Source organism: Pongo abelii, chromosome 21 (assembly GCF_028885655.2).
Source record: "Pongo abelii isolate AG06213 chromosome 21, NHGRI_mPonAbe1-v2.0_pri, whole genome shotgun sequence".
Taxonomy (NCBI): domain Eukaryota; kingdom Metazoa; phylum Chordata; class Mammalia; order Primates; family Hominidae; genus Pongo; species Pongo abelii.
Genome location: NC_072006.2, coordinates 39,793,758 through 39,814,132, shown reverse-complemented (window position 1 = coordinate 39,814,132; position 20,375 = coordinate 39,793,758). Strand labels below are relative to the sequence as shown.

General features: G+C 43.7%; 1 protein-coding gene and 1 non-coding gene across 19 annotated transcripts in view; both read left to right on the top strand.

Moving 5' to 3' along the window:
- RBM12 (RNA binding motif protein 12) overlaps positions 1-20,375 on the top strand; it is a 38,789-nt gene that overhangs the window by 13,921 nt on the left and 4,493 nt on the right. For all 18 annotated transcript variants that reach the window (XM_024238479.3, XM_063720415.1, XM_063720408.1 and 15 more), the window contains 11 exons: positions 18,016-18,144; positions 18,243-18,422; positions 18,554-18,628; positions 18,705-18,776; positions 18,896-18,976; positions 19,149-19,238; positions 19,347-19,433; positions 19,571-19,657; positions 19,752-19,811; positions 19,891-20,024; positions 20,130-20,184. In XM_024238479.3, coding sequence (XP_024094247.1) covers positions 18,016-18,144; positions 18,243-18,422; positions 18,554-18,628; positions 18,705-18,776; positions 18,896-18,976; positions 19,149-19,238; positions 19,347-19,433; positions 19,571-19,657; positions 19,752-19,811; positions 19,891-20,024; positions 20,130-20,184 — 1,050 coding nt within the window. The remainder of the gene's footprint in view (positions 1-18,015; positions 18,145-18,242; positions 18,423-18,553; positions 18,629-18,704; positions 18,777-18,895; positions 18,977-19,148; positions 19,239-19,346; positions 19,434-19,570; positions 19,658-19,751; positions 19,812-19,890; positions 20,025-20,129; positions 20,185-20,375) is intronic.
- On the top strand, positions 3,609-3,711 carry LOC112130451 (U6 spliceosomal RNA). Its single transcript, XR_002912715.1, has one exon. It is a non-coding gene; the product is annotated as a U6 spliceosomal RNA (small nuclear RNA).

Below are 20,375 nucleotides of genomic sequence, written 5' to 3'. Positions count from 1 at the left end.
TCTGAAAATGTGTCACATTATAAACAATACAGAAGGAGAGAGAGACGAGAGATCATGAAAACCAAATTTTATCTTTTACATGGCCCCTTTGTCTTCGTTTGAAACATCCCCAACATTTCCTACAAATCAGTGTACTTACAAAGGGGTCAGTCTTTTAAAATAAGTATTTCCTATTAAAATATATATATACAGTGCCTTTTTGGTGTTGTGAGTCAGTGGGACACTGAATTACAGCGGTTGTGTAATTTAGATTTAAGAGTGGCAACAGTTTCATTTGATAAGATTTGAAAAGGCTTTTTATCGCTAGTCTTAGAGGATTGACAGTACAGGATTTTTGTTTAAGAGAAGGATTGTTTAGACTCAGAAGAGGTGACTGTGTTGTGGATCTTTTGATAATTCATGAATACAAATTTGCTTTGACAGATCACTAGATACTGCCTCCTCAATTTCAAAAGCAATATAACATTTGTATATGCTGTTTAATTTAATGTTAAGTAATCATTTCTCATTCCAAAGACAATGCAAAAAACTTCAGCACTGCTTGAGAGTTGTATTTCAACCACAGATATTTTCTCCATTGGAAAGCTATTTTCATTTTAGAAAAATGGGTTGTTTGAAGATGAAAGTGTTTTATCTTTTTTCACAATTTATTTTGGTTATATGTTCGTACATTCTTATTAAATATTTCATACACTTTATTGCAACTACTTTGTTATTTCTACATCTTAGATAAATGCTGAAAAGGAAAACGATTTCATTGTTCATCTAATTAAATAAATTAAGAAAAGAGCGGTTTGTGTAGAAATTGGAGAGAACTATGTTTTATATGAATCACAACAGTGCTCGTTGTGGACTGTAATTAAATGCTTTGCCCTCTGGAACTTGATTTTTGTGTATCTGAGACTTATTAACAGTGCTAACTGCTAAGGATACTGTTTATCTTGTTCTGGGCATTGGAGTTTCAGTTTTTAAAAAATTATTGAAAATGTATTCTGTGAAACTACTCATACCTCTCTTCCTGCGAATTTTCTCCTAAGAACTAGGTTTGGGGCAGAAATGAATTGACATTATTTTCTCATTTGCTTTGTATGGTATGAAGGATTTGTAAAGCTTTGCTCAAAGTTGTGTGCATTTGTAAACACTATCATGATATTTTCAATTTTATGTGTAAATTTTATTGTCTGTTTTTGGTGATTCTGACATTAATGGAAGAGAATATTTTCCATTAGATTTAATTTTTTTTCCTCTCCCTTCTGCTGATTTTTTTTATTGGTGTTCATTTTTCTTTTGATTTAAAGATTAGAGAAATCTATAAATGTATGTCATAAATAAGCAAATTTGTAAACTTTTTTGAACTTTAGTGAAACATTTAGTTCACAAGCATAATTTGGAGGTGTGTTCTGTGTTTACACAGTAGTTTGGATGTACAATTATTATTAGTGGCTTTTTAAAAAATGAAACAGTGTTAAGTGAAATGTAGTTCCTAGCTTTGTACTCCAAGTTGTCAAAGCATCAACAATGAAAATTCGATTAGGAAACTTTATTTAAAATTTCAGGTAGTAATATTCAATGTAGTTAAGGCCAGTCTTAACCCACTGGATGAAAATCTAGGACTGTATGGAAGTAAGCAAACATTACATTTTTAGGTGGAAATAGTCAACCTTGCGTAAAAACAAGGATGCGTGAAAGCCTTAAACTCCAGCTCCCTTTTACTGGAGTCTGTGGTTGTGTACAGGTATGGGCCAAGTGTAAAATCTCATCAATTTTAAGAACACTCGGGAAATGAGTAAAGAAAATGTAAAATTGCTGCTAGTCAAATCTTTTGGAAAGAATTTCTGGAAGTGGTCACTTTAAAAATTATTTTCCACCCTTGCAAAATTGCCGCATTTAAATTGTTTTACTGGCAGTTCTATAGTAGTCCAGACTTTAGAAACCAAACACAATAAAATGGCTTGTTGCCAATATGGCCACAACATTGCCAGCAAATACTGCCTTGGCATCACTCAGCAGAGGTTTTTGTTTATAAAGATGAAGTCTTGAATACTGTTCAATAAACTTGTCAAAAAATAAAACAGGCTGATGCTTTTAATGCTTTAACTGCACAAAAGTACTTTACTGAGCTATAATATTATCTTGTCAGGGTTTTTGTTTTGTTTTGTTTTTAAACCTGAAAATATTTTGTGCCTTTGGAAAGGTAGATTTGGTAATCTTGGAGAGGTAAAAATTGTTGCTTATCCTTGCCTGCTAATGCTGAAGTGTCAAGAGAAGAGGATACTTGGAACAGCAGGGAGGAAACTTGATTCTAGTTCAAGTCCATAGTATCCACCTTTTCAGAATTTTATGTGTATGATGTGTTGGCAAACAAAGCCCTTAAATGTTGAAAACTTTTTATCTTGAAAGAGTTTAGCTTGTATTAGAATTTGGATACCCAGTGTGTTTTAGAGGGGGCTAGATGTAACATAATTCCAGGTAGTAGCTGAGCCATTATTAAATAATCAGGATTTGACTAAGCAATGGACAAATCACTGAGTGAAATCAGCTGCCTACAGATATCCAAAATGGCTTTTACCATCTGAAAGGGGTGGACTGTGTGATAATATGTCTCCTTTTCTTGTTCAGGGGAGATCAGTTATGTAATTCATTGTTACCTGCTTTCCAGTGTTTTACAGCAAGAAATAGTTTATCAACTATGTGCATCATCACTAATCTCCCAAAAGTAGAGCTTTTACGGGGTATGGTAGACTCTAAACTTACGGCTTTCCTTTTTTATTAAAAATGGCTTTATTTCAGTCTCATCTTTTTAGTATAGAATCTGATCATTTTGACTTGTGAAATGTTCTGGAAAGAGTGTACTCTGGTAGTAGCACAATTCTCTGATGTTATAGTGACTTTTCTGGGAAAACTCTCTATTCAACAACATAAGCAAGTTCATCTGCTCAGGTAAATGGTAATTTTTTTTTTTTTTTTTTTTTTTTGAGACGGAGTCTCTATCTGTCGCCCAGGCTGGAGTGCAGTGGTGCGATCTTGGCTCACTGCAACCTCCACCTCCTGGGTTCAAGCGATTCTCCTGCCTCAGCCTCTCAGTAGCTGAGACTACAGGTGCGTGCCACCATGCCCAGCTAATTTTTTTTTTTTTTTTTTTCATTTTTAGTAGAGACGGGGTTTTGCCATGTTGGCCAGCATGGTCCCCACCTCCTGATCTCGTGATCCGCCCACCTCGGCCTCCCAAAGTGCTGGGATTACAGGCGTGAGCCACCGTGCCCAGCTGGTAAATGGTAATTCTTTACCATGCTGTTCTTGGGTTTATTCTTGGTGCTTTGGCTGCTTTGTGTTAGAGTCTCAAAAGCATCCTAGAGTATGACTCCTTTTCTGGATCAACGTAACTAGCAGTGAGCAGCCACGGTGGCATGCTCCTCTACATACTCCTCTATCACTGGAGTCCAGAAGGAGAAAAAAGCCACCTGACATAAACATTTCACACCCAGGGACAGAAGGGCAGCACTCTAAAAGTCTAAGGGCAGGAAAGAGTGCTGGGAAAAATCACAACCAAATCCCTTGAATTCTGTTAATAGCCCCACGGACCTCCTTCCAGTGAAAATGTTTAAGGTGTGCTTGCTTCAGCAGCACATATTAAAAACAAATTAAACAGAGAAGATTAGCATGGCCCCTGCACAACGATGACACGCAATTTGTGAAGCGCTCTTTTTTTTTTTTTTTTGAGACAAAGTCTCATGCTTGTCCCCCAGGCTGGAGTGCGATGGCGCGATCTCAGCTCACTGCAACCTCCGCCTCCCGGGTTCAAGCGATTCTCCTGCTTCAGCCTCCCCCCGAGTAGCTGGGATTACGGGCACCTGCCACCGCACCCAGTTAATTTTTTTGTATTTTTAGTAGAGACGGGATTTCACCATGTTGGCCAGGCTGGTCTCAAACTCCTGACCTCAGGTGATCCACCCACCTCAGCCTCTCAAAGTGCTGAGATTACAGGCATGAGCCACCACGCCTGGCCCTATTTTTTTTTAATTAAAATGTTAAAGGTTAGGGCATAGAGACTCAGCAGATGTCATAGAGAAGTGGTAAATGGCACAGCTGAGCATTGGAATTGGCTCCCCAGTTGTTCCAGACATCTGGATATTGACCTTAGTAACTTACTAGTTTCAAGTCATTTTGCTTAAGTAATGGCTTGCCATTTCATGATAGGGGATGACTATTTCGTTATGGGGCAATGACCAGCAAGAGAACGTAATTCAGTATGAACAGTCAAAGGTGTTCAGTGTATTTAACTCATTTTACGAATGAGCTGTACTGTATTCAAATGGGCTACTTGATGGTTCATTCCCTCCATTCTGCTGCTGTTCATTTCCTCCCTTTGCTTGCTTATATAGTAAATCTGCTCGTAACCAGGACTTAAAACTCTTAGACTGAAGCCCCTTCACTGCTGTCTCTAGCCTCAGCCTCCTAATGGGTGGGAGTAGTTCATTCATAGCTTTTGATTAGTGGATAAGACTTGTCAGGCTGGGTGTGGTGGGTCACACCTGTAATCCCAGCACTTTGGGAGGCCGAGGTGGGAGGATCGCTTGAGCCCAGGAATTGAGACTAGCGTGAGTAACATAGCGAGACCCTATCTCAAAAAAAAAAAAAAAAAAAAAAAAAAGCCCTGTCACTTAGAGTTTGTGCTTCATATCAAATGACAACAACCACATTGTGCTACCACAAGTCACACAGTGGGAATGATTTAAGAAGGTTAAATAGTTCCTTTTTTTTGAGATGGTCTTGCTCTGCCGCCCAGGCTGGAGTGCAGTGATACAGTCAGCTGACTGTAACCTCGACGTCCTGGGCTCAAGCAATCCTGCTTCAGCCTCCTAAGTAGCTAATTTTTTTTTTTTTTAATTTTTTTGTAGAGACGAGGTAATTGCTGGGGTAGGAGTGATGGTGGAGTGGAGGGGTAGTTTCACTATGTGGCTCAGGCCGGTCTTGAACCCCGGGGCTCAAGCGATGCTCCCGCCTTGGCCTCTCAAAGTGCTGGGATTACAGGTGTGAGCCACTATGCCTGGCCTCAGTTTCTTAAAAGGTTTTAAATCACACCAACTGGTACCAGTGCCTCCGATTGCCTTGATTTTTCTTTGATCCCACTTGGAAGTTTGTTAATGCCACACTCCACTATACTCCACACATTAGATTGCAGTGGGGGCTGGAGAGTGGCCCAGCCTTTATACATAACTCCCTTCTGTGGTTTGGCCTGTGGGACCAGTAGGGTCCCTGTGCTATAACTCTGACTGAAGTGATGGACATTAATGCAACTACTTATTACTGATGTAGATGAGCTGCTTTACTTCTATGACCATTGAATTGACAGATTGGAATTGGAAACACCTGTCACCTTCAACTTTTAAGACAACTTCACATGAACGTACAGCTTAGCCATAGCTGTATCTCGTACTAACAGATTTTTGCAGTGGTGTGCACCCAGCACTTATACTTTGATGGAAAAGCAAAATAAGGTTCCTGTTCTTCAACAGTTTAGGGTTTTAAGTCACAACTAAGTGCTTGGTTGTGCTTATACTAGGTACATTCCTATACCACGGGAACCAGATAGTGGCTTTCCTGGCCATTTGCTAAGTCATGGTTAGACAGGAATAAGTGTAAACTAGTCTTTGTCGTAGTGTAGTTTCCTGTTGTTGAAATATTCCTTTGCTTTCTCGGCTTCCCTAACATGTAAATTCTGAAGACCCATCTTAAACTCTCCCTAGTGTCCCAAATGAATTTATTCCAGTGAGAAGGGTGAGGCGCTTGCATTATGAACAATAGGTAGGTTTCTTTTCCAAGAGCTCTGCTCTGCTTTTGTTCATTTACTCATCTCCTTTTGTGCTGTAGGAGATACACACTCCTTTTGTGCACACTGTAGATGCCAGGTATTTGGTGATGCCTCAGTCCTGGAGATCATCAGGAAGGCGGTATAGTACTGTTGTCTCAGACACCTCACAGGTGATAGACATTAAAAGAATGTAGATTTCAGCCGGGAGGGATGGGGGCAGAATTGACTACCCTATAGATGTCTTTTGAAAATTTTGATACAGATCACATTTTTTAGAGGTGAGTTCTTCCTTATTTGCACTATGCATGCTTGCTACTTAAAATTTATTCCTTTGATCAAGTCCTGTAAATGTGGAGTCCAGGATTTCCTACCTTCCTGCCCCAGCAGTCAGACAAATAGGGAGAATTATATTCCATCTTTGTGCAAGGCTAACATTAGCATAGATCACGAGGGGAGACCATATGAGTCTCACTGCTCTTGTAGTGGCAGGGTAGATTTCAGATTGGGGTGAATTACAAAATGTGAACTGTTGCTAAAATGGTTGGATATAGAAATTACATTCTCCGAATCGGTTTGTGGTTATATCAGTTATGTGACTTAGGACAGATTATTTCCGTCTGGCCTCAGTGTTTCTTTTACAATATGGGATTAAATTAGATAAGCTTGTGTCCAGTTTTAAGCTTCTGTGATTGTATGAACCTAGCCATTCGGTTTCTGGAAATCTGTACTGAGTTTGGACCTTAAACTAAAGTGACCAGGAATGGAGCTCCAAATTTTGATCTGGGTACTGCTCTCCTGGTTTCCCTAGTGTGGTAGCGATTCCACGCTGCAGCTTGAGAAATTCAAAGGGGAAGAGTCATCTCTCCTTTTGGAGGCTGTCCCTGTCCTGCTAGTTATATCCTGGAGCAGGTAGACCAGAGGCATTCCTCCTGGATCCACTCCTCCTTGGTCCAATTAACCAAGAAGGAGTTAATGATACTGCAGAAGGACCCAAAGGTGCCAGGGGATACTTTATGACTGTCCTTATGTAATCCTCACAACCCTGTAAAGTTAACATTATTATCCCTACTTTACAGGTGGGGTAATCCAGGCAGAGAAAAATAATTAATAGTAAGGGGAAAACAAAGATGTTTTAATCATGGATGCCTGTGTGACTCCACAGGTAGAAACCCTCCCTCAACTATCCCCAGCCCTTCCCTGACTTTTAGGGAAAGTGGGAGGCTACTGGCAGCAGTCTTCTGTCATGGATTCTGAGCTGCTGGGGAAGGAGCCTTTTCAGTTTGCCAACTCCAACTATAGTGTGGAGGGCCCTTACCTATCGGTAGGGCTTCTTGGCCTCCACAGTCAAGCTTATGATTGCAGAGGGGGACCTGAACTTATTTTGTTGTTTTTTTGTTTTCACAACAGTCTCACTCTGTTGCTTAGGCTGCAGTGTAGTGGCGTGATCTCAGCCCCGCCTCCTGGGTTCAAGCAATTCTCCTGCCTCAGCCTGCCAAGTAGCTGGGATTACAGGTGTGCACCACCACACCTGGCTAATTTTTGTATTTTAGTAGAGACAGGGTTTCACCATGTTGGCCAGGCTGGTCTTGAACTTCTGACCTCAGGTGATCCAGCCTCCCAAAGTGCTGAGATTACAAGTGTGAGCCACTGCACCCAGCTTGAACTTATTTTGAAGTACTCACGTGAAGACTTTGTGTTAGTGTGTTCAGAGTCTCTGGGCAGAGAAAAACACCCACTCCGCTACAGTCCTATCCTGCTTTTGAGAGCCTGTTTGCAGGTTCTAGCAGGGGAGCACTCGTATATCCTTGACGGAAGACCAGTCCTCCTCTCTCAGGGATGGTTGTCCTCTTCGGTCGAGCATGCAGCTTCGGGACGGATGCATGTGGAGCGGTGAGGGAGGAAGGGGACACACACCTAGCCAGCCAGATCAGCCAAATCAACCCTGGTGATCAATGGGGTGACACATGTTGCAGCCAGATCACCTTCACTTCCCTATCCTGCTTTTGAAGACCATGTGTCCTCAGTTTGCTTTCTTCTCCATATCCAGTTTTGTCCTTAAGTTAGGTTCTTTTTGAAGAGTTAGTTGTACAGTGGTTAGATTTGTTCAACTTTTGGATAAGCTGGATGCTGGAGTTAGATTAGTGGCTTCTGATTTTTTGTTTTTGACCTTCACCCAGTACAGCAAAGTGGGAAACCCTGTGGCCATCTTCTTTTTCATATTTTCCCACCTTTTAGTTTTTGTGTGCACATGTTAAGCTTTGTAGTGTTGCCAAATACTTTGTGTCAGCATGACTCCTTAGTAGTATATGGATATGGATCTAAACCAAATTTGTTGTTGAAAATTTCAGTTTACGAGTACCATTCAGTAACCCTTAGTCATATGTATGAATAAGGAATGTGTAGTTTTATAGAAAGGATTTTCATTTTTGGTTCAGTTTGTGACCTGTGAGGAATATCCTTAGAGCTGCTGATGTAAATTTGGAGAATCCCCGAGTTAGAGAAGTAGGGATAAGAAACTTGTCTACCTTCTCCATGTCCTTTGATGGGGCCAAAAAGGAAAAAGAAGAGTGGTGGTGGTCGGTGTAGTTTGTCTTTTCAATCTTACGGGAAACAATGTTCCATGGGTGGTCCTTTGTAAGCCTATGGAGGATTTTCTGATTGGCTTTCAAGACTTGATCCTGCATCTGTGAGCTGATCCAGCATGCCAAGGTAGGCAACAGGAGTGTGAGCATGACATTGGTTTATTAAAGGAGTGACCCTGCCACCCAGACCTTCAGCCCTCTATGCCACCTTCTTGCAGCCTCTCTGCAACTTCTGGTCATTACCTGGGGTAGGTAAGGAATTGGGAATTGCAGACTGGTGCCTTTCTGGGTTAGGACTTTGGAAGTGGAAAAGGGAAGTGTTAAGGACTGATTAATGAATTTCAGCTCATTTGGCACTGAATTAGATCCCACTGGACCCAGGATAAATCTGTTCTTGTTTATGAATAGGAAAATTAGAACCTCCCAAGGCAAGGGAAGGGCGGCCATAGAAAATGAAGGGCAAGTTACTCCCTTGTAGCAGAGAATGGGATTCCCTATCGACAGTAGTATGCTGGTAAACTGGCTGGCAGGGTGAAGGAAGCCATGCCTTTTTGCAGTTGCCCAATTTCTAAAGTTTTAAACTTACCAAGGCCACCTACTTAAACAATTTCCTAATACGTAACAGTTGGCTCTTGCAAGCCATACAAGCTTGCGCCAGCACACTGCTGCAGACTTCCAAGTATTTGAATTCCCATTATGTGCTCAGGTATATTCTGTGTGGCAGGAGATGCTGAAACAGTGTTTATTCTGAAGAGCTTTGTCATTTAATTGACAGGCAAGAAGCTGGAGAAACATCGACAGAATGCAGTCGTGTGGCATGAATTAAATATAGTGGTCCAGAGTGAGAAGTTGAGTGCTGGAAAGATCATGAAAAGGGGAGCATATGTAAGCTAGGCTTGAAGGATAACGATAATAGCTAACATGTGGTCATAGCAGTTCCAGACTCTGTACTAAGCATCATGCATACATTATTTATATTAATCTTCAGAAATAGATACTATCCCCCACTTTACACCTGAGGAACCTGAAGTTTAGTGAGATTAAGTATTTGCCCAAGTTATATAGATATGACATCAATTTAGTGTTTTAGTATGTCATTATTGTGGCTAGGAAGGAATAAGGCCAGTATTTGGAGCCTGGTCACTTCACTGCAGAACCCACACTCTTGCCCACTGCATCAGATTGCAACTGAATATTAAAAGGGGGGCTTTTCAAAGAGAGGAAAAAAGTCTAACAACAGTCCAAGGTTCGAGATTAGGTAGGAATCAGAATATTTGAGTTCTAGTCTTCATTTCACTTAACCATATATGTGGCCTTAGTCAAACCACATCTTCCCTCTATGCCTTGGATTGAGGGACTTGAATTAGATGGCCACTCAGTTCTTTTTTATTTCTGACATATTGTGAATTTTAAGTTATAAAAATGGGAATGAGTATGCCTTTCTTAAGGGACAGTGAGAGAATGTGCCCTGCTAGGGCACATTGAGGTTGGCAGAGGGAGTAAACAGAAGAAAACAAACTATAAAGGGTGACTCCCAAGTGGTAGAAAGCAGAGGCAGAAAAATGTTGGAGCTATAGACTCAGCTGTTCCATTCGCAACACCCGACTAGCTCCAAATGGAAGGGTCAGCGGGGTGGGGACATAACAGAGAAGATAAACTGGTGTTTCGTGTTGGATGTTCCTAGAAAGCCTACTTCTCTATCGGTGGCTCAGTAGCAGGTGAGAGCTAGATTTGGGTCATTTCTGAGGATCCTTGAGTGTCACTCCTTTCCTAGCATTCATAAATTTAACAGATATCAATAGAGCACCTGCTATGTTCCAGGCGTTGGCACAGAAGCAAGACTAATCTGGTCCCTCTGCTTGTTGAAGTTACAGTCCAAGAGGAGAAATACATAATAAGCAAGTTACACATTTTGATAGGATTATAAGAATTGGGGTTTTGTTGGATTAGAGTCAGGGAATGTCTATGACTTCAACATAACAGATAGGAGGGGACTGAGAGTGGAAATGGTAAAACCAGTTAGACTGTTACAGACATCGAGCCAAGATGTGCTCAGTGATGAAAGAGTGCACAAATATCACAAAAATAAATGATAAATTTTTACTGACTCAAATGTGATATTTAATACGGTTCTGGAAGATATTGGTCCTAAAAAGGAGGTTGAAAGCCCATGGGGTTAATTATAATGGCAGTATATGAAAAATACATGAGTCTGGTTTAAAGTAGGTAGTTCAAGAGATGTAGGACAGAAGAGTGACATGAACAGTTTTAATCACAGATTTCTAAGCAGAGATAGGCTTAGAGGTAGGTTTCAAAGGAGATTAAACATGTTTTGGAAGAGATTAATAATCCCATGGTTTATAGCATTTAAAGGAAATGTTGCTCAAAGTATAGAAAACTACAGGTGGAAAAGATTTGTTTATAAAGAGTTGTGATTCCAATGAGAAAGGAGACAAATCTCTGAACAAAACTGCTTGCACAGGAAGCTCTGACCTCAGAATGGAAGCCAGGCCACCTTAGGGGCATCACATCAGTGAGAGTTCAGCCCCTTATGCTACTGAGGCATACATGAGCCCACAACAGTATGACTGGGGTTTGATTCTGGGTTCAAAAAACTGAAAAAGGATGTAGTCCAGGAAAAGTGGTGTAATGGTAATGATTAGGAAGTAATAGTCCACCAGAAATTGAGGCCTACACAGGAAGATAATCGTAGCCCACTACACGTGTTTGGCCCAGACCAAGGTCATCTCTTTTGGGGACATTTGAGAAGTTGTGGAGTGAGAAGACAGCAGCTCCAGTTGTTGCCCGTAATCTTACCACCCCAAATAATTACTGCTAATGCTTTTGTCATTCACAACAACCTCTTACCAGGGGGAGGACCTGTAGTTCTCCAATTAAAAATTTCCCTAGCTGGGTGCGGTGACTCATGCCTGTAATCCCGGCACTTTGGGAGGCCAAGGCGGGTGGATCACCTCAGGTCAGGAGTTCAATACCAGCCTGGCCAACGTGGTGAAACCCTGTCTCTACAAAAATATGAAAATTAGCTGGGCATGATGGCAGGTGCCTGTAATCCCAGCTACTCTGGAGGCTGTAGTGGGAGAATCGCTGGAACCCAGGAGGCGGAGGTTACTGTGAGCCGAGATGGTGCCATTGCACTCCAGCCTGGGCAAAAGAGTGAGACTCTGTCTCAAAAAAATAATAATAGTTTCCCCAACATTTTATTATGAAAATTTTCAATATGTAGCAAAGTTGAAAAAAATTATACCCATATATCCACCATTTCAGATCCTACAACTTAAAATCTTGTTTTATCATATTTCTTCAACAACTCCTTTTATTTTTTGGTGGATTTCAAAAAAGTTGCAGGCATCAGTACACTTCTAGACATTTCAACATGCCTTAACTTTAGTGCAACATTTGTTTATGGGTTGTTGGGTTTTTGTGTTTTTTTTTTTTTTTTGGTAAAATTTTACAATCAGATGTGTACACTCAGTGTTCCTTTAGATGGAAGTGGCAAATGCACACACTCCTGTGACCCACATTCTTAGAATGCTAAGAACGTTTCCCTTCCCACTGGGAGCTCTCTGCCTCTGCTCAGTTAATACCTGCCCTTCCCCTGGGGGAGAAGGGAGGACAACCAGTGTTCTGAATATTTACATCACAGATTCGTTTTGCCTGTTCTGAAACTTCATAAATGGAATCTGTTTATTCTTCATTTTTATTCAGGTTACAGATACTAATAGATTTTTTTGTTGCTGAATAGTTTTCTATAAACATCACTATTTGTTCTCATATTGATGAATATCTGGGCTGTTTCAGGTTTTTGGCTATTGTGAATAAAGCTGCTGTCAACATTCTTATACAAATCTTTTTCCATTTCTTTTGGCTAAAAACGTAGGAGTGGAATCGCTCTTGGGCTAGGTGTATGTTAGGTTTTTTGATAAACTGCCAGACTGTTTTCCAAAGTGGTACATTTAATGCTTTCACTAACAATATATGAGAGTTCCATATCCTTGCCAGCATTTGGTAGTGGTCTTTTTAATTATACTTTTAGCCATTGTGGTGGGTATGTAACAGTATCTCATTGTGGTTTTATTTTTCATTTCCCTGATAACTAACGCTGTGGATCACTTTGCTTATTTCTGATTCACATATTTTCCTTTATGAAGTGCCTGATCAAATCTTTTGCCCATTTTAATGTACTATCATTTAATATTGAATTGTAGGAGTCCTGCATTTAAATTTCAAAGTTGAACTGTACAAGATCAGGATAGGGGAGATTTACTGTTACACATCACTTCAAGGCCTGAAGTGTGACTTGAGCAAAAGCACATTCACCATTTGTTCAGCAAATGGTTATTAGTACCAGCTATATACTAAGTACTAATACTAGTGATACAGAGATAATATCCAGCCCTAGTTCAAGGACCCCATAGTTTACAGGGTAGACAGACAAAAGTAAAAATTGTGGTGTGGCTTCAATGTTAAGTCAGTCACTAAATACTTACTGATAAGTATCTACTGTAGGATAGATAGATACTGCTGTGGGTCCTGGAGCTAGCCAGGGTTCCTACTCTAGTATAGCTTATTTTCTGGAGTGTATAAGGAGGGAGACAGAGTGCAAAAGCCCTGAGGTGGTAAATAAGGTTGGTGTTAGGTATATGTGGATCAGAAAGGCCAACCTGGCTGGAGGATAGTTGAGTGGCTAGATGACTAGTTAGGCAAGGGTAAGGTCTTGCAGGGCCTTGAAGACCATGGTGAGAACTTTGGGTTTTATCTTAAGTGTTTTGGAAAGGCATTCCAGAGTTTTCAGTGGAGAAATGACATGATAAGGTTTCTGTTTGGCTAATAAACCCAGAAATGTGTGTGTGTGGTCGCAGAAACACTGATAAGGAAACATCGCAGTCATCCAGAGCAGAGACAAGAAAATCCTTCTTGGGGAAAACAGGCAAGGGTTCATAAAGGAATAATGTCATATTAGAACCATGGATGACAGGACATTTGCTAGGCAGGAAAGTCAGGCATGTGTGTTAGATGAACCAGAAATAACTTTGGATGACTAGTTGGGTGGGTGGGTGGGTGAGTGAGCGGCAGGAGGTAGAGCTGATGGCAAACTGGGAAGGGCTTTGAAGGTTGATCTAGGGATGCAGGGTTACCAAATTGCACAACTACCAAATTCTATGTAGGTATGTCCTTTGGAGTTGTGCAGCAAGGTAGCTTTGCTAGGGAGTTTGGCTCTGAACCTAAAGGCAGCTATATGGGGCTTTTACTTAGGATAGAGACTGGAAGCTGGCATCTGGGATGACCAGGTGGGGCAGTGGTAGGACAGAAACCAAGCAGGACGCAAGAGACTAATAAGGCCTGAAGTTAGGTAGGGGTTGTTGAACTGGAAGTGGAGGCTTTGGGCTTAGAATGAACAGTCAAGAAGATTTGAGGTGTGGATTGGGGGGAAAAGCTAATGAGGCCTTTTCATTTATTTTGCTTGTTTTGTTTTTGTTTTTTTATTTCATATGAGGCCTTTTAAAAAATACAAAACGGTATAAAATATTGAAACAATACAGAAGTATGGAGTTCACAAAACTCTCATCTTCCACTCCTTTGAGCTACCGAAAACATTTGGTTTATCTTCCATTTTTCTGTGTGTGTATTTATTTATTTTATGTTTGTATTCAAATCTATTATAAAGATACACCTACAATTGAAGTTTAAAATGGAAGTTTACAATTGAAGTAAAAAAATGGTCATACTCTTCTTCTTATTATTATTATTATTTGAGATGGAGTCTCGTGTACAGTGCCGTGATCTCGGCTCACTGCAACCTCCAACCCCCAGGTTCAAGTGATTCTCCTGGCTCCCGAGTAGCTGGGACTACAGGTGTGCACCACCACACCCAGCTGATTTTTGTATTTTTGGTAGAGACTGGGTTTTACCACGTTGGCCACGCTGGTCTTGAACTGACCTCAAGTGATCCGCCTACCTCGGCCTCCCAAAGTGCTGGGATTACAACAGTGAGCCACTGCGCCTGGCCTTTTTTTTATTTTTTCATAGGATACCAATATAATAGAGTTCTGGCTTGTTTTTTAGCCAGTATTCAGCATTCCGTTGTTCAGATGTATCATATTTAGTTGATAGACCTTTAAGCTGCCTTAGATTTTTCACTATTCCCAGGCATTAGTGAAATGAGCATTTTTTTATTTGTCTCTGTACTGTGTAAACACTGCCTTGGAGAGCATGTGAGGTGACATGCATGGAGTTCAGATTGTGACTTGGGGGAAGCTGTGATCCTGATCCCTTGAGGGAGTATGTATTCTGCTCTGGGTCTGTCCTTGGGGAACCTCCAAGGGAGTGATCAGGATGGTCAGAAGTCTGCAGGCCACATTCTAGGGGCAACAGTCAAGAGAACTGCGGCTGTTTCTCCAGATTTCAGCTGGGACTGTTCACAGCTTCCAGGTATCAGATGAGTTCTCATAGGGAGATAGGGTAAGGCCTTGCCATGGAGCCCTAGGCTGAGGAAGAAGAACTACCAGGTAGAAGTAAGAATTCCACAGAGTTAGGTCAGTTTGGGTAGGATTTGTATGGACCTAGACTTTCTGATGATTGGATTGTAAGACTGGGTTTTCTATCACTGGGAGTGTTCATGCAGGGGCCAGGGTGCTGTGGAGGGGCAGTATGTGAAGCAAGTTGAACTCTGAAGCATTCCAACTTTGATAACAGCATTCCAGATGGAGACTATGAGGGACCAAGACGGGGTGCTGTGGGCTGCAAGGGAGGAGCGATTGACTGAGGCTAGTATAGGGGAGGGCTGACGCTGGAGGCATCTCAGGGTATAGCTCTGGGAAACCTGGAATGCTGAGTGAAGCTCAGTGAAAGATCTGACCTCATGTGCACTGCTGGTGGAGTGGTCTTCAGGTATATGGGCCAAGGGGGACACAGGGATAACAAGAGGTCTGAGGGTGATTGTTATGGTGGCTGCAGGAGGGCGGAATACCCAGGTGTTGTCATGGTGATCCATGCAAGAAAATAATGTTTCCAGCAGAGGGAAGGGGTGAATCAGAGAAGCTTGGTGCTGCCTGATTACAAGGGCAAGACATCAGTTAGTTTGGAGCTGGCTGGGCAGGGAGCTGGGGCTGGAGATGAACTTTCAGATTTAATTCTGCAAATACGTATTGTCTAGGTGCTTGATAGAGCAATAAACAGAACAGCTAAATATTCCTTTCTCACAGAATTTATATTCTAGTGGGGGAAACAGCATATACATGGATATAATGTTAGACATTGTGAAAAAGCAGAAAAGGGGTATGCAATGCCAGAGGCAGTGGGGTTGAAATTTTAGAGGGGCTAAAAGGGAGAGCCTATATATATATATATATGTATATATAAAACAGGGAAGATTATTTTGAGTAAAGACTTGTGGGGAAAGGGAGCAGTGAGCCATGTGGATATAATGCAGAGAAAGAACACATTCCAGGTACTGCAAAGTGTTTGGGGTAGAAACAAACTTGGCTGGCTGGGTGTAGTGGCACACACTATCATGCCAGGACTTTGGGAGGCTGAGGCGGGTGGATTGCTTGATCCGAGGAGTTGCCCAGCAGCGTGGGCAACATAGTGAGACCCTGTCTCTACCAAAAAAAAAAAAAAAAATTAGCTGGGCGTGGTGGTGCACACCTGTAGTCCCAGCTACTTGGGAGGCTGAGGTGGGAGGGATCGCTTGAACCCAAGGGGCAGAGGTTGTGGTGAGCTGAGATCTCACCACTGCACTTCAGCCTGGGTGACAGTGAGACTCTGTCTCACAAAAGAAAGAAGGAACAAACAAATTTGGCTTATTTGAGGAGTGACAAGGTGGCTGAAATGGAGTGAGCAAGAGAGATGATATTATGAGATCAGGTTAAAGAAATCTGGGCCTTCCAGGACCTTATAGGCCGTGGTATAGTTTGGATTTTTTCTTTTCTTTTTGGAGACGGCGTCTAGCTTTGTTGCCCAGGCTGGAGTACGGTGGCGTGATCTCAGCTTACTGCAACCTCCACCTCCCAGGTTCAAGCGATTCTCCTGCTTCAGCCTCCCAAAGTGCTAGGATTACAGGCGCCCACCACCATACCAGCTAATTTTTTTATTTTTAGTAGAGACAGGGTTTCACCATGTTGGTCAGGCTGGTCTCGAACTCCTGACCTCAAGTAAGCCACCATATCTGGCCAAGTTTGGAGTTTTTCTAAGCTCAGTGGGAAATGGGAAATATTAGAGGGTTCAGGCAGAGGCGTGATATGACCTCACTTTTTTGTTTGTTTGTTTTTTGTGATGGAGTCAACCTTGGTCCCCCAGGCTGGAGCACAGTGGCGCCATCTCGGCTCACTGCAAGCTCTGCCTCCCGGATTCACGCCATTCTCCTGCCTCAGCCTCCCGAGTAGCTGGGACTACAGGCGCCCGCCACCACACCTGGCTAATTTTTTGTATTTTTAGTAGAGATGGGGTTTCACCATGTTAGCCAGGATGGTCTCAATCTCCTGACCTTGTGATCCGCCCACCTTGGCCTCCCAAAGTGCTGGGATTAGTGGCTTGAGCCACCGTTCCCAGCATTTTTTTTTTTTTTTTTTGAGACGGAGTCTTGCTCTTGTTGCCCAGGCTGGAGTACAGTGGCACGATCTCGGCTCACTGCAACCTCCACCTCCTGGGTTCAAGCAATTCTCCTGCCTCAGCCTCCTGAGTAGCCAGGATTACAGGCACGCGCCAACATGCCTGGCTAATTTTTGTATTTTTTTTTAGTAGAGATAGGGTTTCACCATGTTGGCCAGGCTGGTCTCAAACTCCTGACCTCAAGTGATCTGCCCACCTTGGCCTCCCAAAGTGCCAGGATTACAGTCATGAGCCACCGTGTCCGGCCTCACTTATGTTTTAATAGGATCACCCTGATTGCTGTATTTAGAATAGCCTGTTGGGGTGGAGATGGGGGAATGGAGGTGGAGACAGCATAGAATAAGGGAGACCAGTTGAAGAGGCTAATGCTGTAAGCCAGGTGAGAAACGGTGATGGCTTAGATTGGGCAGCAGCAGTGGAAATAGTGAGGAGTTGGCCATTAGCAGTAGAGGTGAGGAGAATTAGTAGGGGATCCTAACTCCACCACAAGAGTTAGGTCCCCAGGGTTAGTGAGAAATCATTGGAAGAAGATACTTTGTGGAGGATATTATCTGGATCATAGTTATATTTGGGGTTATGTTAGGATCAGAACTTGGATTAGGGTCTGACCTGGGGCCAGTAAGGGGGTCAGAAAGATTCACTGGTCTTTGCAAAGACCAAGATTAGAGTCTGGGTTTGGACAGCCCTATTGGGATTAAGACAAATTTTAGGGTGAGGATAGTTTGGGGTCACAGTTGTAGATGGAGGCTAGTACCCCTTTTCAATATCTTCAGACCAGGGTTGGTTGTATCTGCCATCTTCTGTGCCAGTGAGCTCACCTAGGGGTGGAGGGGTTTGGAGGCTATAAGGCCTTCTCTTCCTTGGGTGTCACGGGGGTGGACGTATGCTCAGCCCTGCCTGGGTGACGCCTGCTGGCCTTCCCAAGCTGGGACCTGCAGTCGGGGAAGGGGAGAGAAGGCTCCCTGGTGCTTGACCCAGCTCCTTTTCCCTCAGATGGCCCAATGCGTGACCTTGGTTCAGCTGTCCATTTCCTGTGACCATCTCATTGACAAGGACATCGGCTCCAAGTCTGACCCACTCTGCGTCCTTTTACAGGATGTGGGAGGGGGCAGCTGGGCTGAGGTGAGGCGGATTATGGAGGTTAAGGTTGTGGAGGGAGGCTAGGATTGTGTTTTGGGGTGGAGGCTGTGACTGTGATGCTTACTGGCCTCTGCCCACAGCTTGGCCGGACTGAACGAGTGCAGAACTGCTCAAGCCCTGAGTTCTCCAAGACTCTGCAGCTTGAGTACCACTTTGAGACAGTCCAGAAGCTACGCTTTGGAATCTATGACATAGACAACAAGACGCCAGAGCTGAGGGATGATGACTTCCTAGGGGGTGCTGAGTGTTCCCTAGGACAGGTATGTAGGACTGGGGATTAGGATCCTTCAGATGCAGGTCTATGAGACAACCTAGCCTGCCTGGAGGCAGGGGGCAAGCAGGACCTAACCCTGCCTGTTATCCTGAAACTCCCTTCCCTGCTTTTCCCCAGATTGTGTCCAGCCAGGTACTGACTCTCCCCTTGATGCTGAAGCCTGAAAAACCTGCTGGGCGGGGGACCATCACGGTAAGGAACCCAGCAAGTGTTGGGGAGGGACTTAACATCAATGAATTCATGAGGTGATGTAGTCTCCCCTACCTAGGTCTCAGCTCAGGAATTGAAGGACAATCGTGTAGTAACCATGGAGGTAGAGGCCAGAAACCTAGATAAGAAGGTGTGTCTGGAAGTAGGCCCTGGTAATCCAAGAGTTAAGGGGCCAAGGATGGTGTATGGGGGATGGGGGTGTGGACAGAGGGATGGCTGAGTCTTGTAACTGGGGTCTCGCATTGGCAGGACTTCCTGGGAAAATCGGATCCATTTCTGGAGTTCTTTCGCCAGGGTGATGGGAAATGGCACCTGGTGTACAGATCTGAGGTATGAGACCCCTGGGATTGGGTGGGCTGGGGTAGGAGAGAATCTCCTGGGGCCTGTGACTAGCAAGGTTTGGAACTCAGGGAGAAAGAGACTGCAGGTGAGTAGAGCTGCAGGTGGCAGCTCCTCACAGGCCATGCCAGAGCTCACTGGAGGCCTTGGCCTCCACCTTCAGGTCATCAAGAACAACCTGAACCCTACATGGAAGCGTTTCTCAGTCCCCGTTCAGCATTTCTGTGGTGGGGACCCCAGCACACCCATCCAGGTGAGGAGCTTGCTCCTGAGTGGACTGCACTGAGGAAGAGAACCTGGGGAGGGACTTATTCTCATCTGCCACCTGACTTGTTTATGTCCACACACACCTTCCCCTCAGGTGCGATGCTCCGATTATGACAGTGACGGGTCACATGATCTCATCGGTACCTTCCACACCAGCTTGGCCCAGCTGCAGGCAGTCCCGGTGAGTGCTGGTCCTGCCAGGGTTGTGGAAATGGGCCTAGGTAGCTAAAGCTTGGGGGAGAGAGGAAGGAGAAGGCAGCTCAAGTCCTTGACTGATGTTCTGAGAATTTCCTACCCTAATTTTTCTGTCCTCACCAGGCTGAGTTTGAATGCATCCACCCTGAGAAGCAGCAGAAAAAGAAAAGCTACAAGAACTCTGGAACTATCCGTGTCAAGATTTGCCAGGTGAGACAAAAGCCCATATAACCAAGGCTCTGATTCCTGAGCTCCATGACACCAACTGCTATCACCCCAGGCGTGACCCTGGTTTCATTTGCAGGTAGAAACAGAGTACTCCTTTCTGGACTATGTGATGGGAGGCTGTCAGATCAACTTCACTGTAAGTTGCTTTACCAAGGGCAAGAGAACAGGTCTGGGGCTCAGGGTGGTCTTTAGCTGCCTTCCTCACCTCCTCCCAGGTGGGCGTGGACTTCACTGGCTCCAATGGAGACCCCTCCTCACCTGACTCCCTACACTATCTGAGTCCAACAGGAGTCAATGAGTACCTGATGGCGCTGTGGAGTGTGGGCAGCGTGGTTCAGGACTATGACTCGTGAGTACCTGCTTCTCTTGGCTATACATGCTGCCTGCAGATGCTTCAGCCTCTGGACTTACAGTCCCCTCACTGCCTCTTGCCCAATACACTGTCCTCCCACAGAGACAAGCTGTTCCCTGCATTTGGATTTGGGGCCCAGGTTCCCCCTGACTGGCAGGTGAGCTCCCTCTCTTTCTGCCACTCCTGTTTTCAGTTTCAGGGTCCTGATTTTGGGGGATGTGGTAAATTTACTTGCTACCTGGCACTCAGCTTTAAGAGGAGATGCAGGGATGGATTCCTGCAGGCATGTAGACAGCAAGTGCTCAGGACTCCATAGCTCCTATAGGAATCTTGGCACACGCCAGTGTC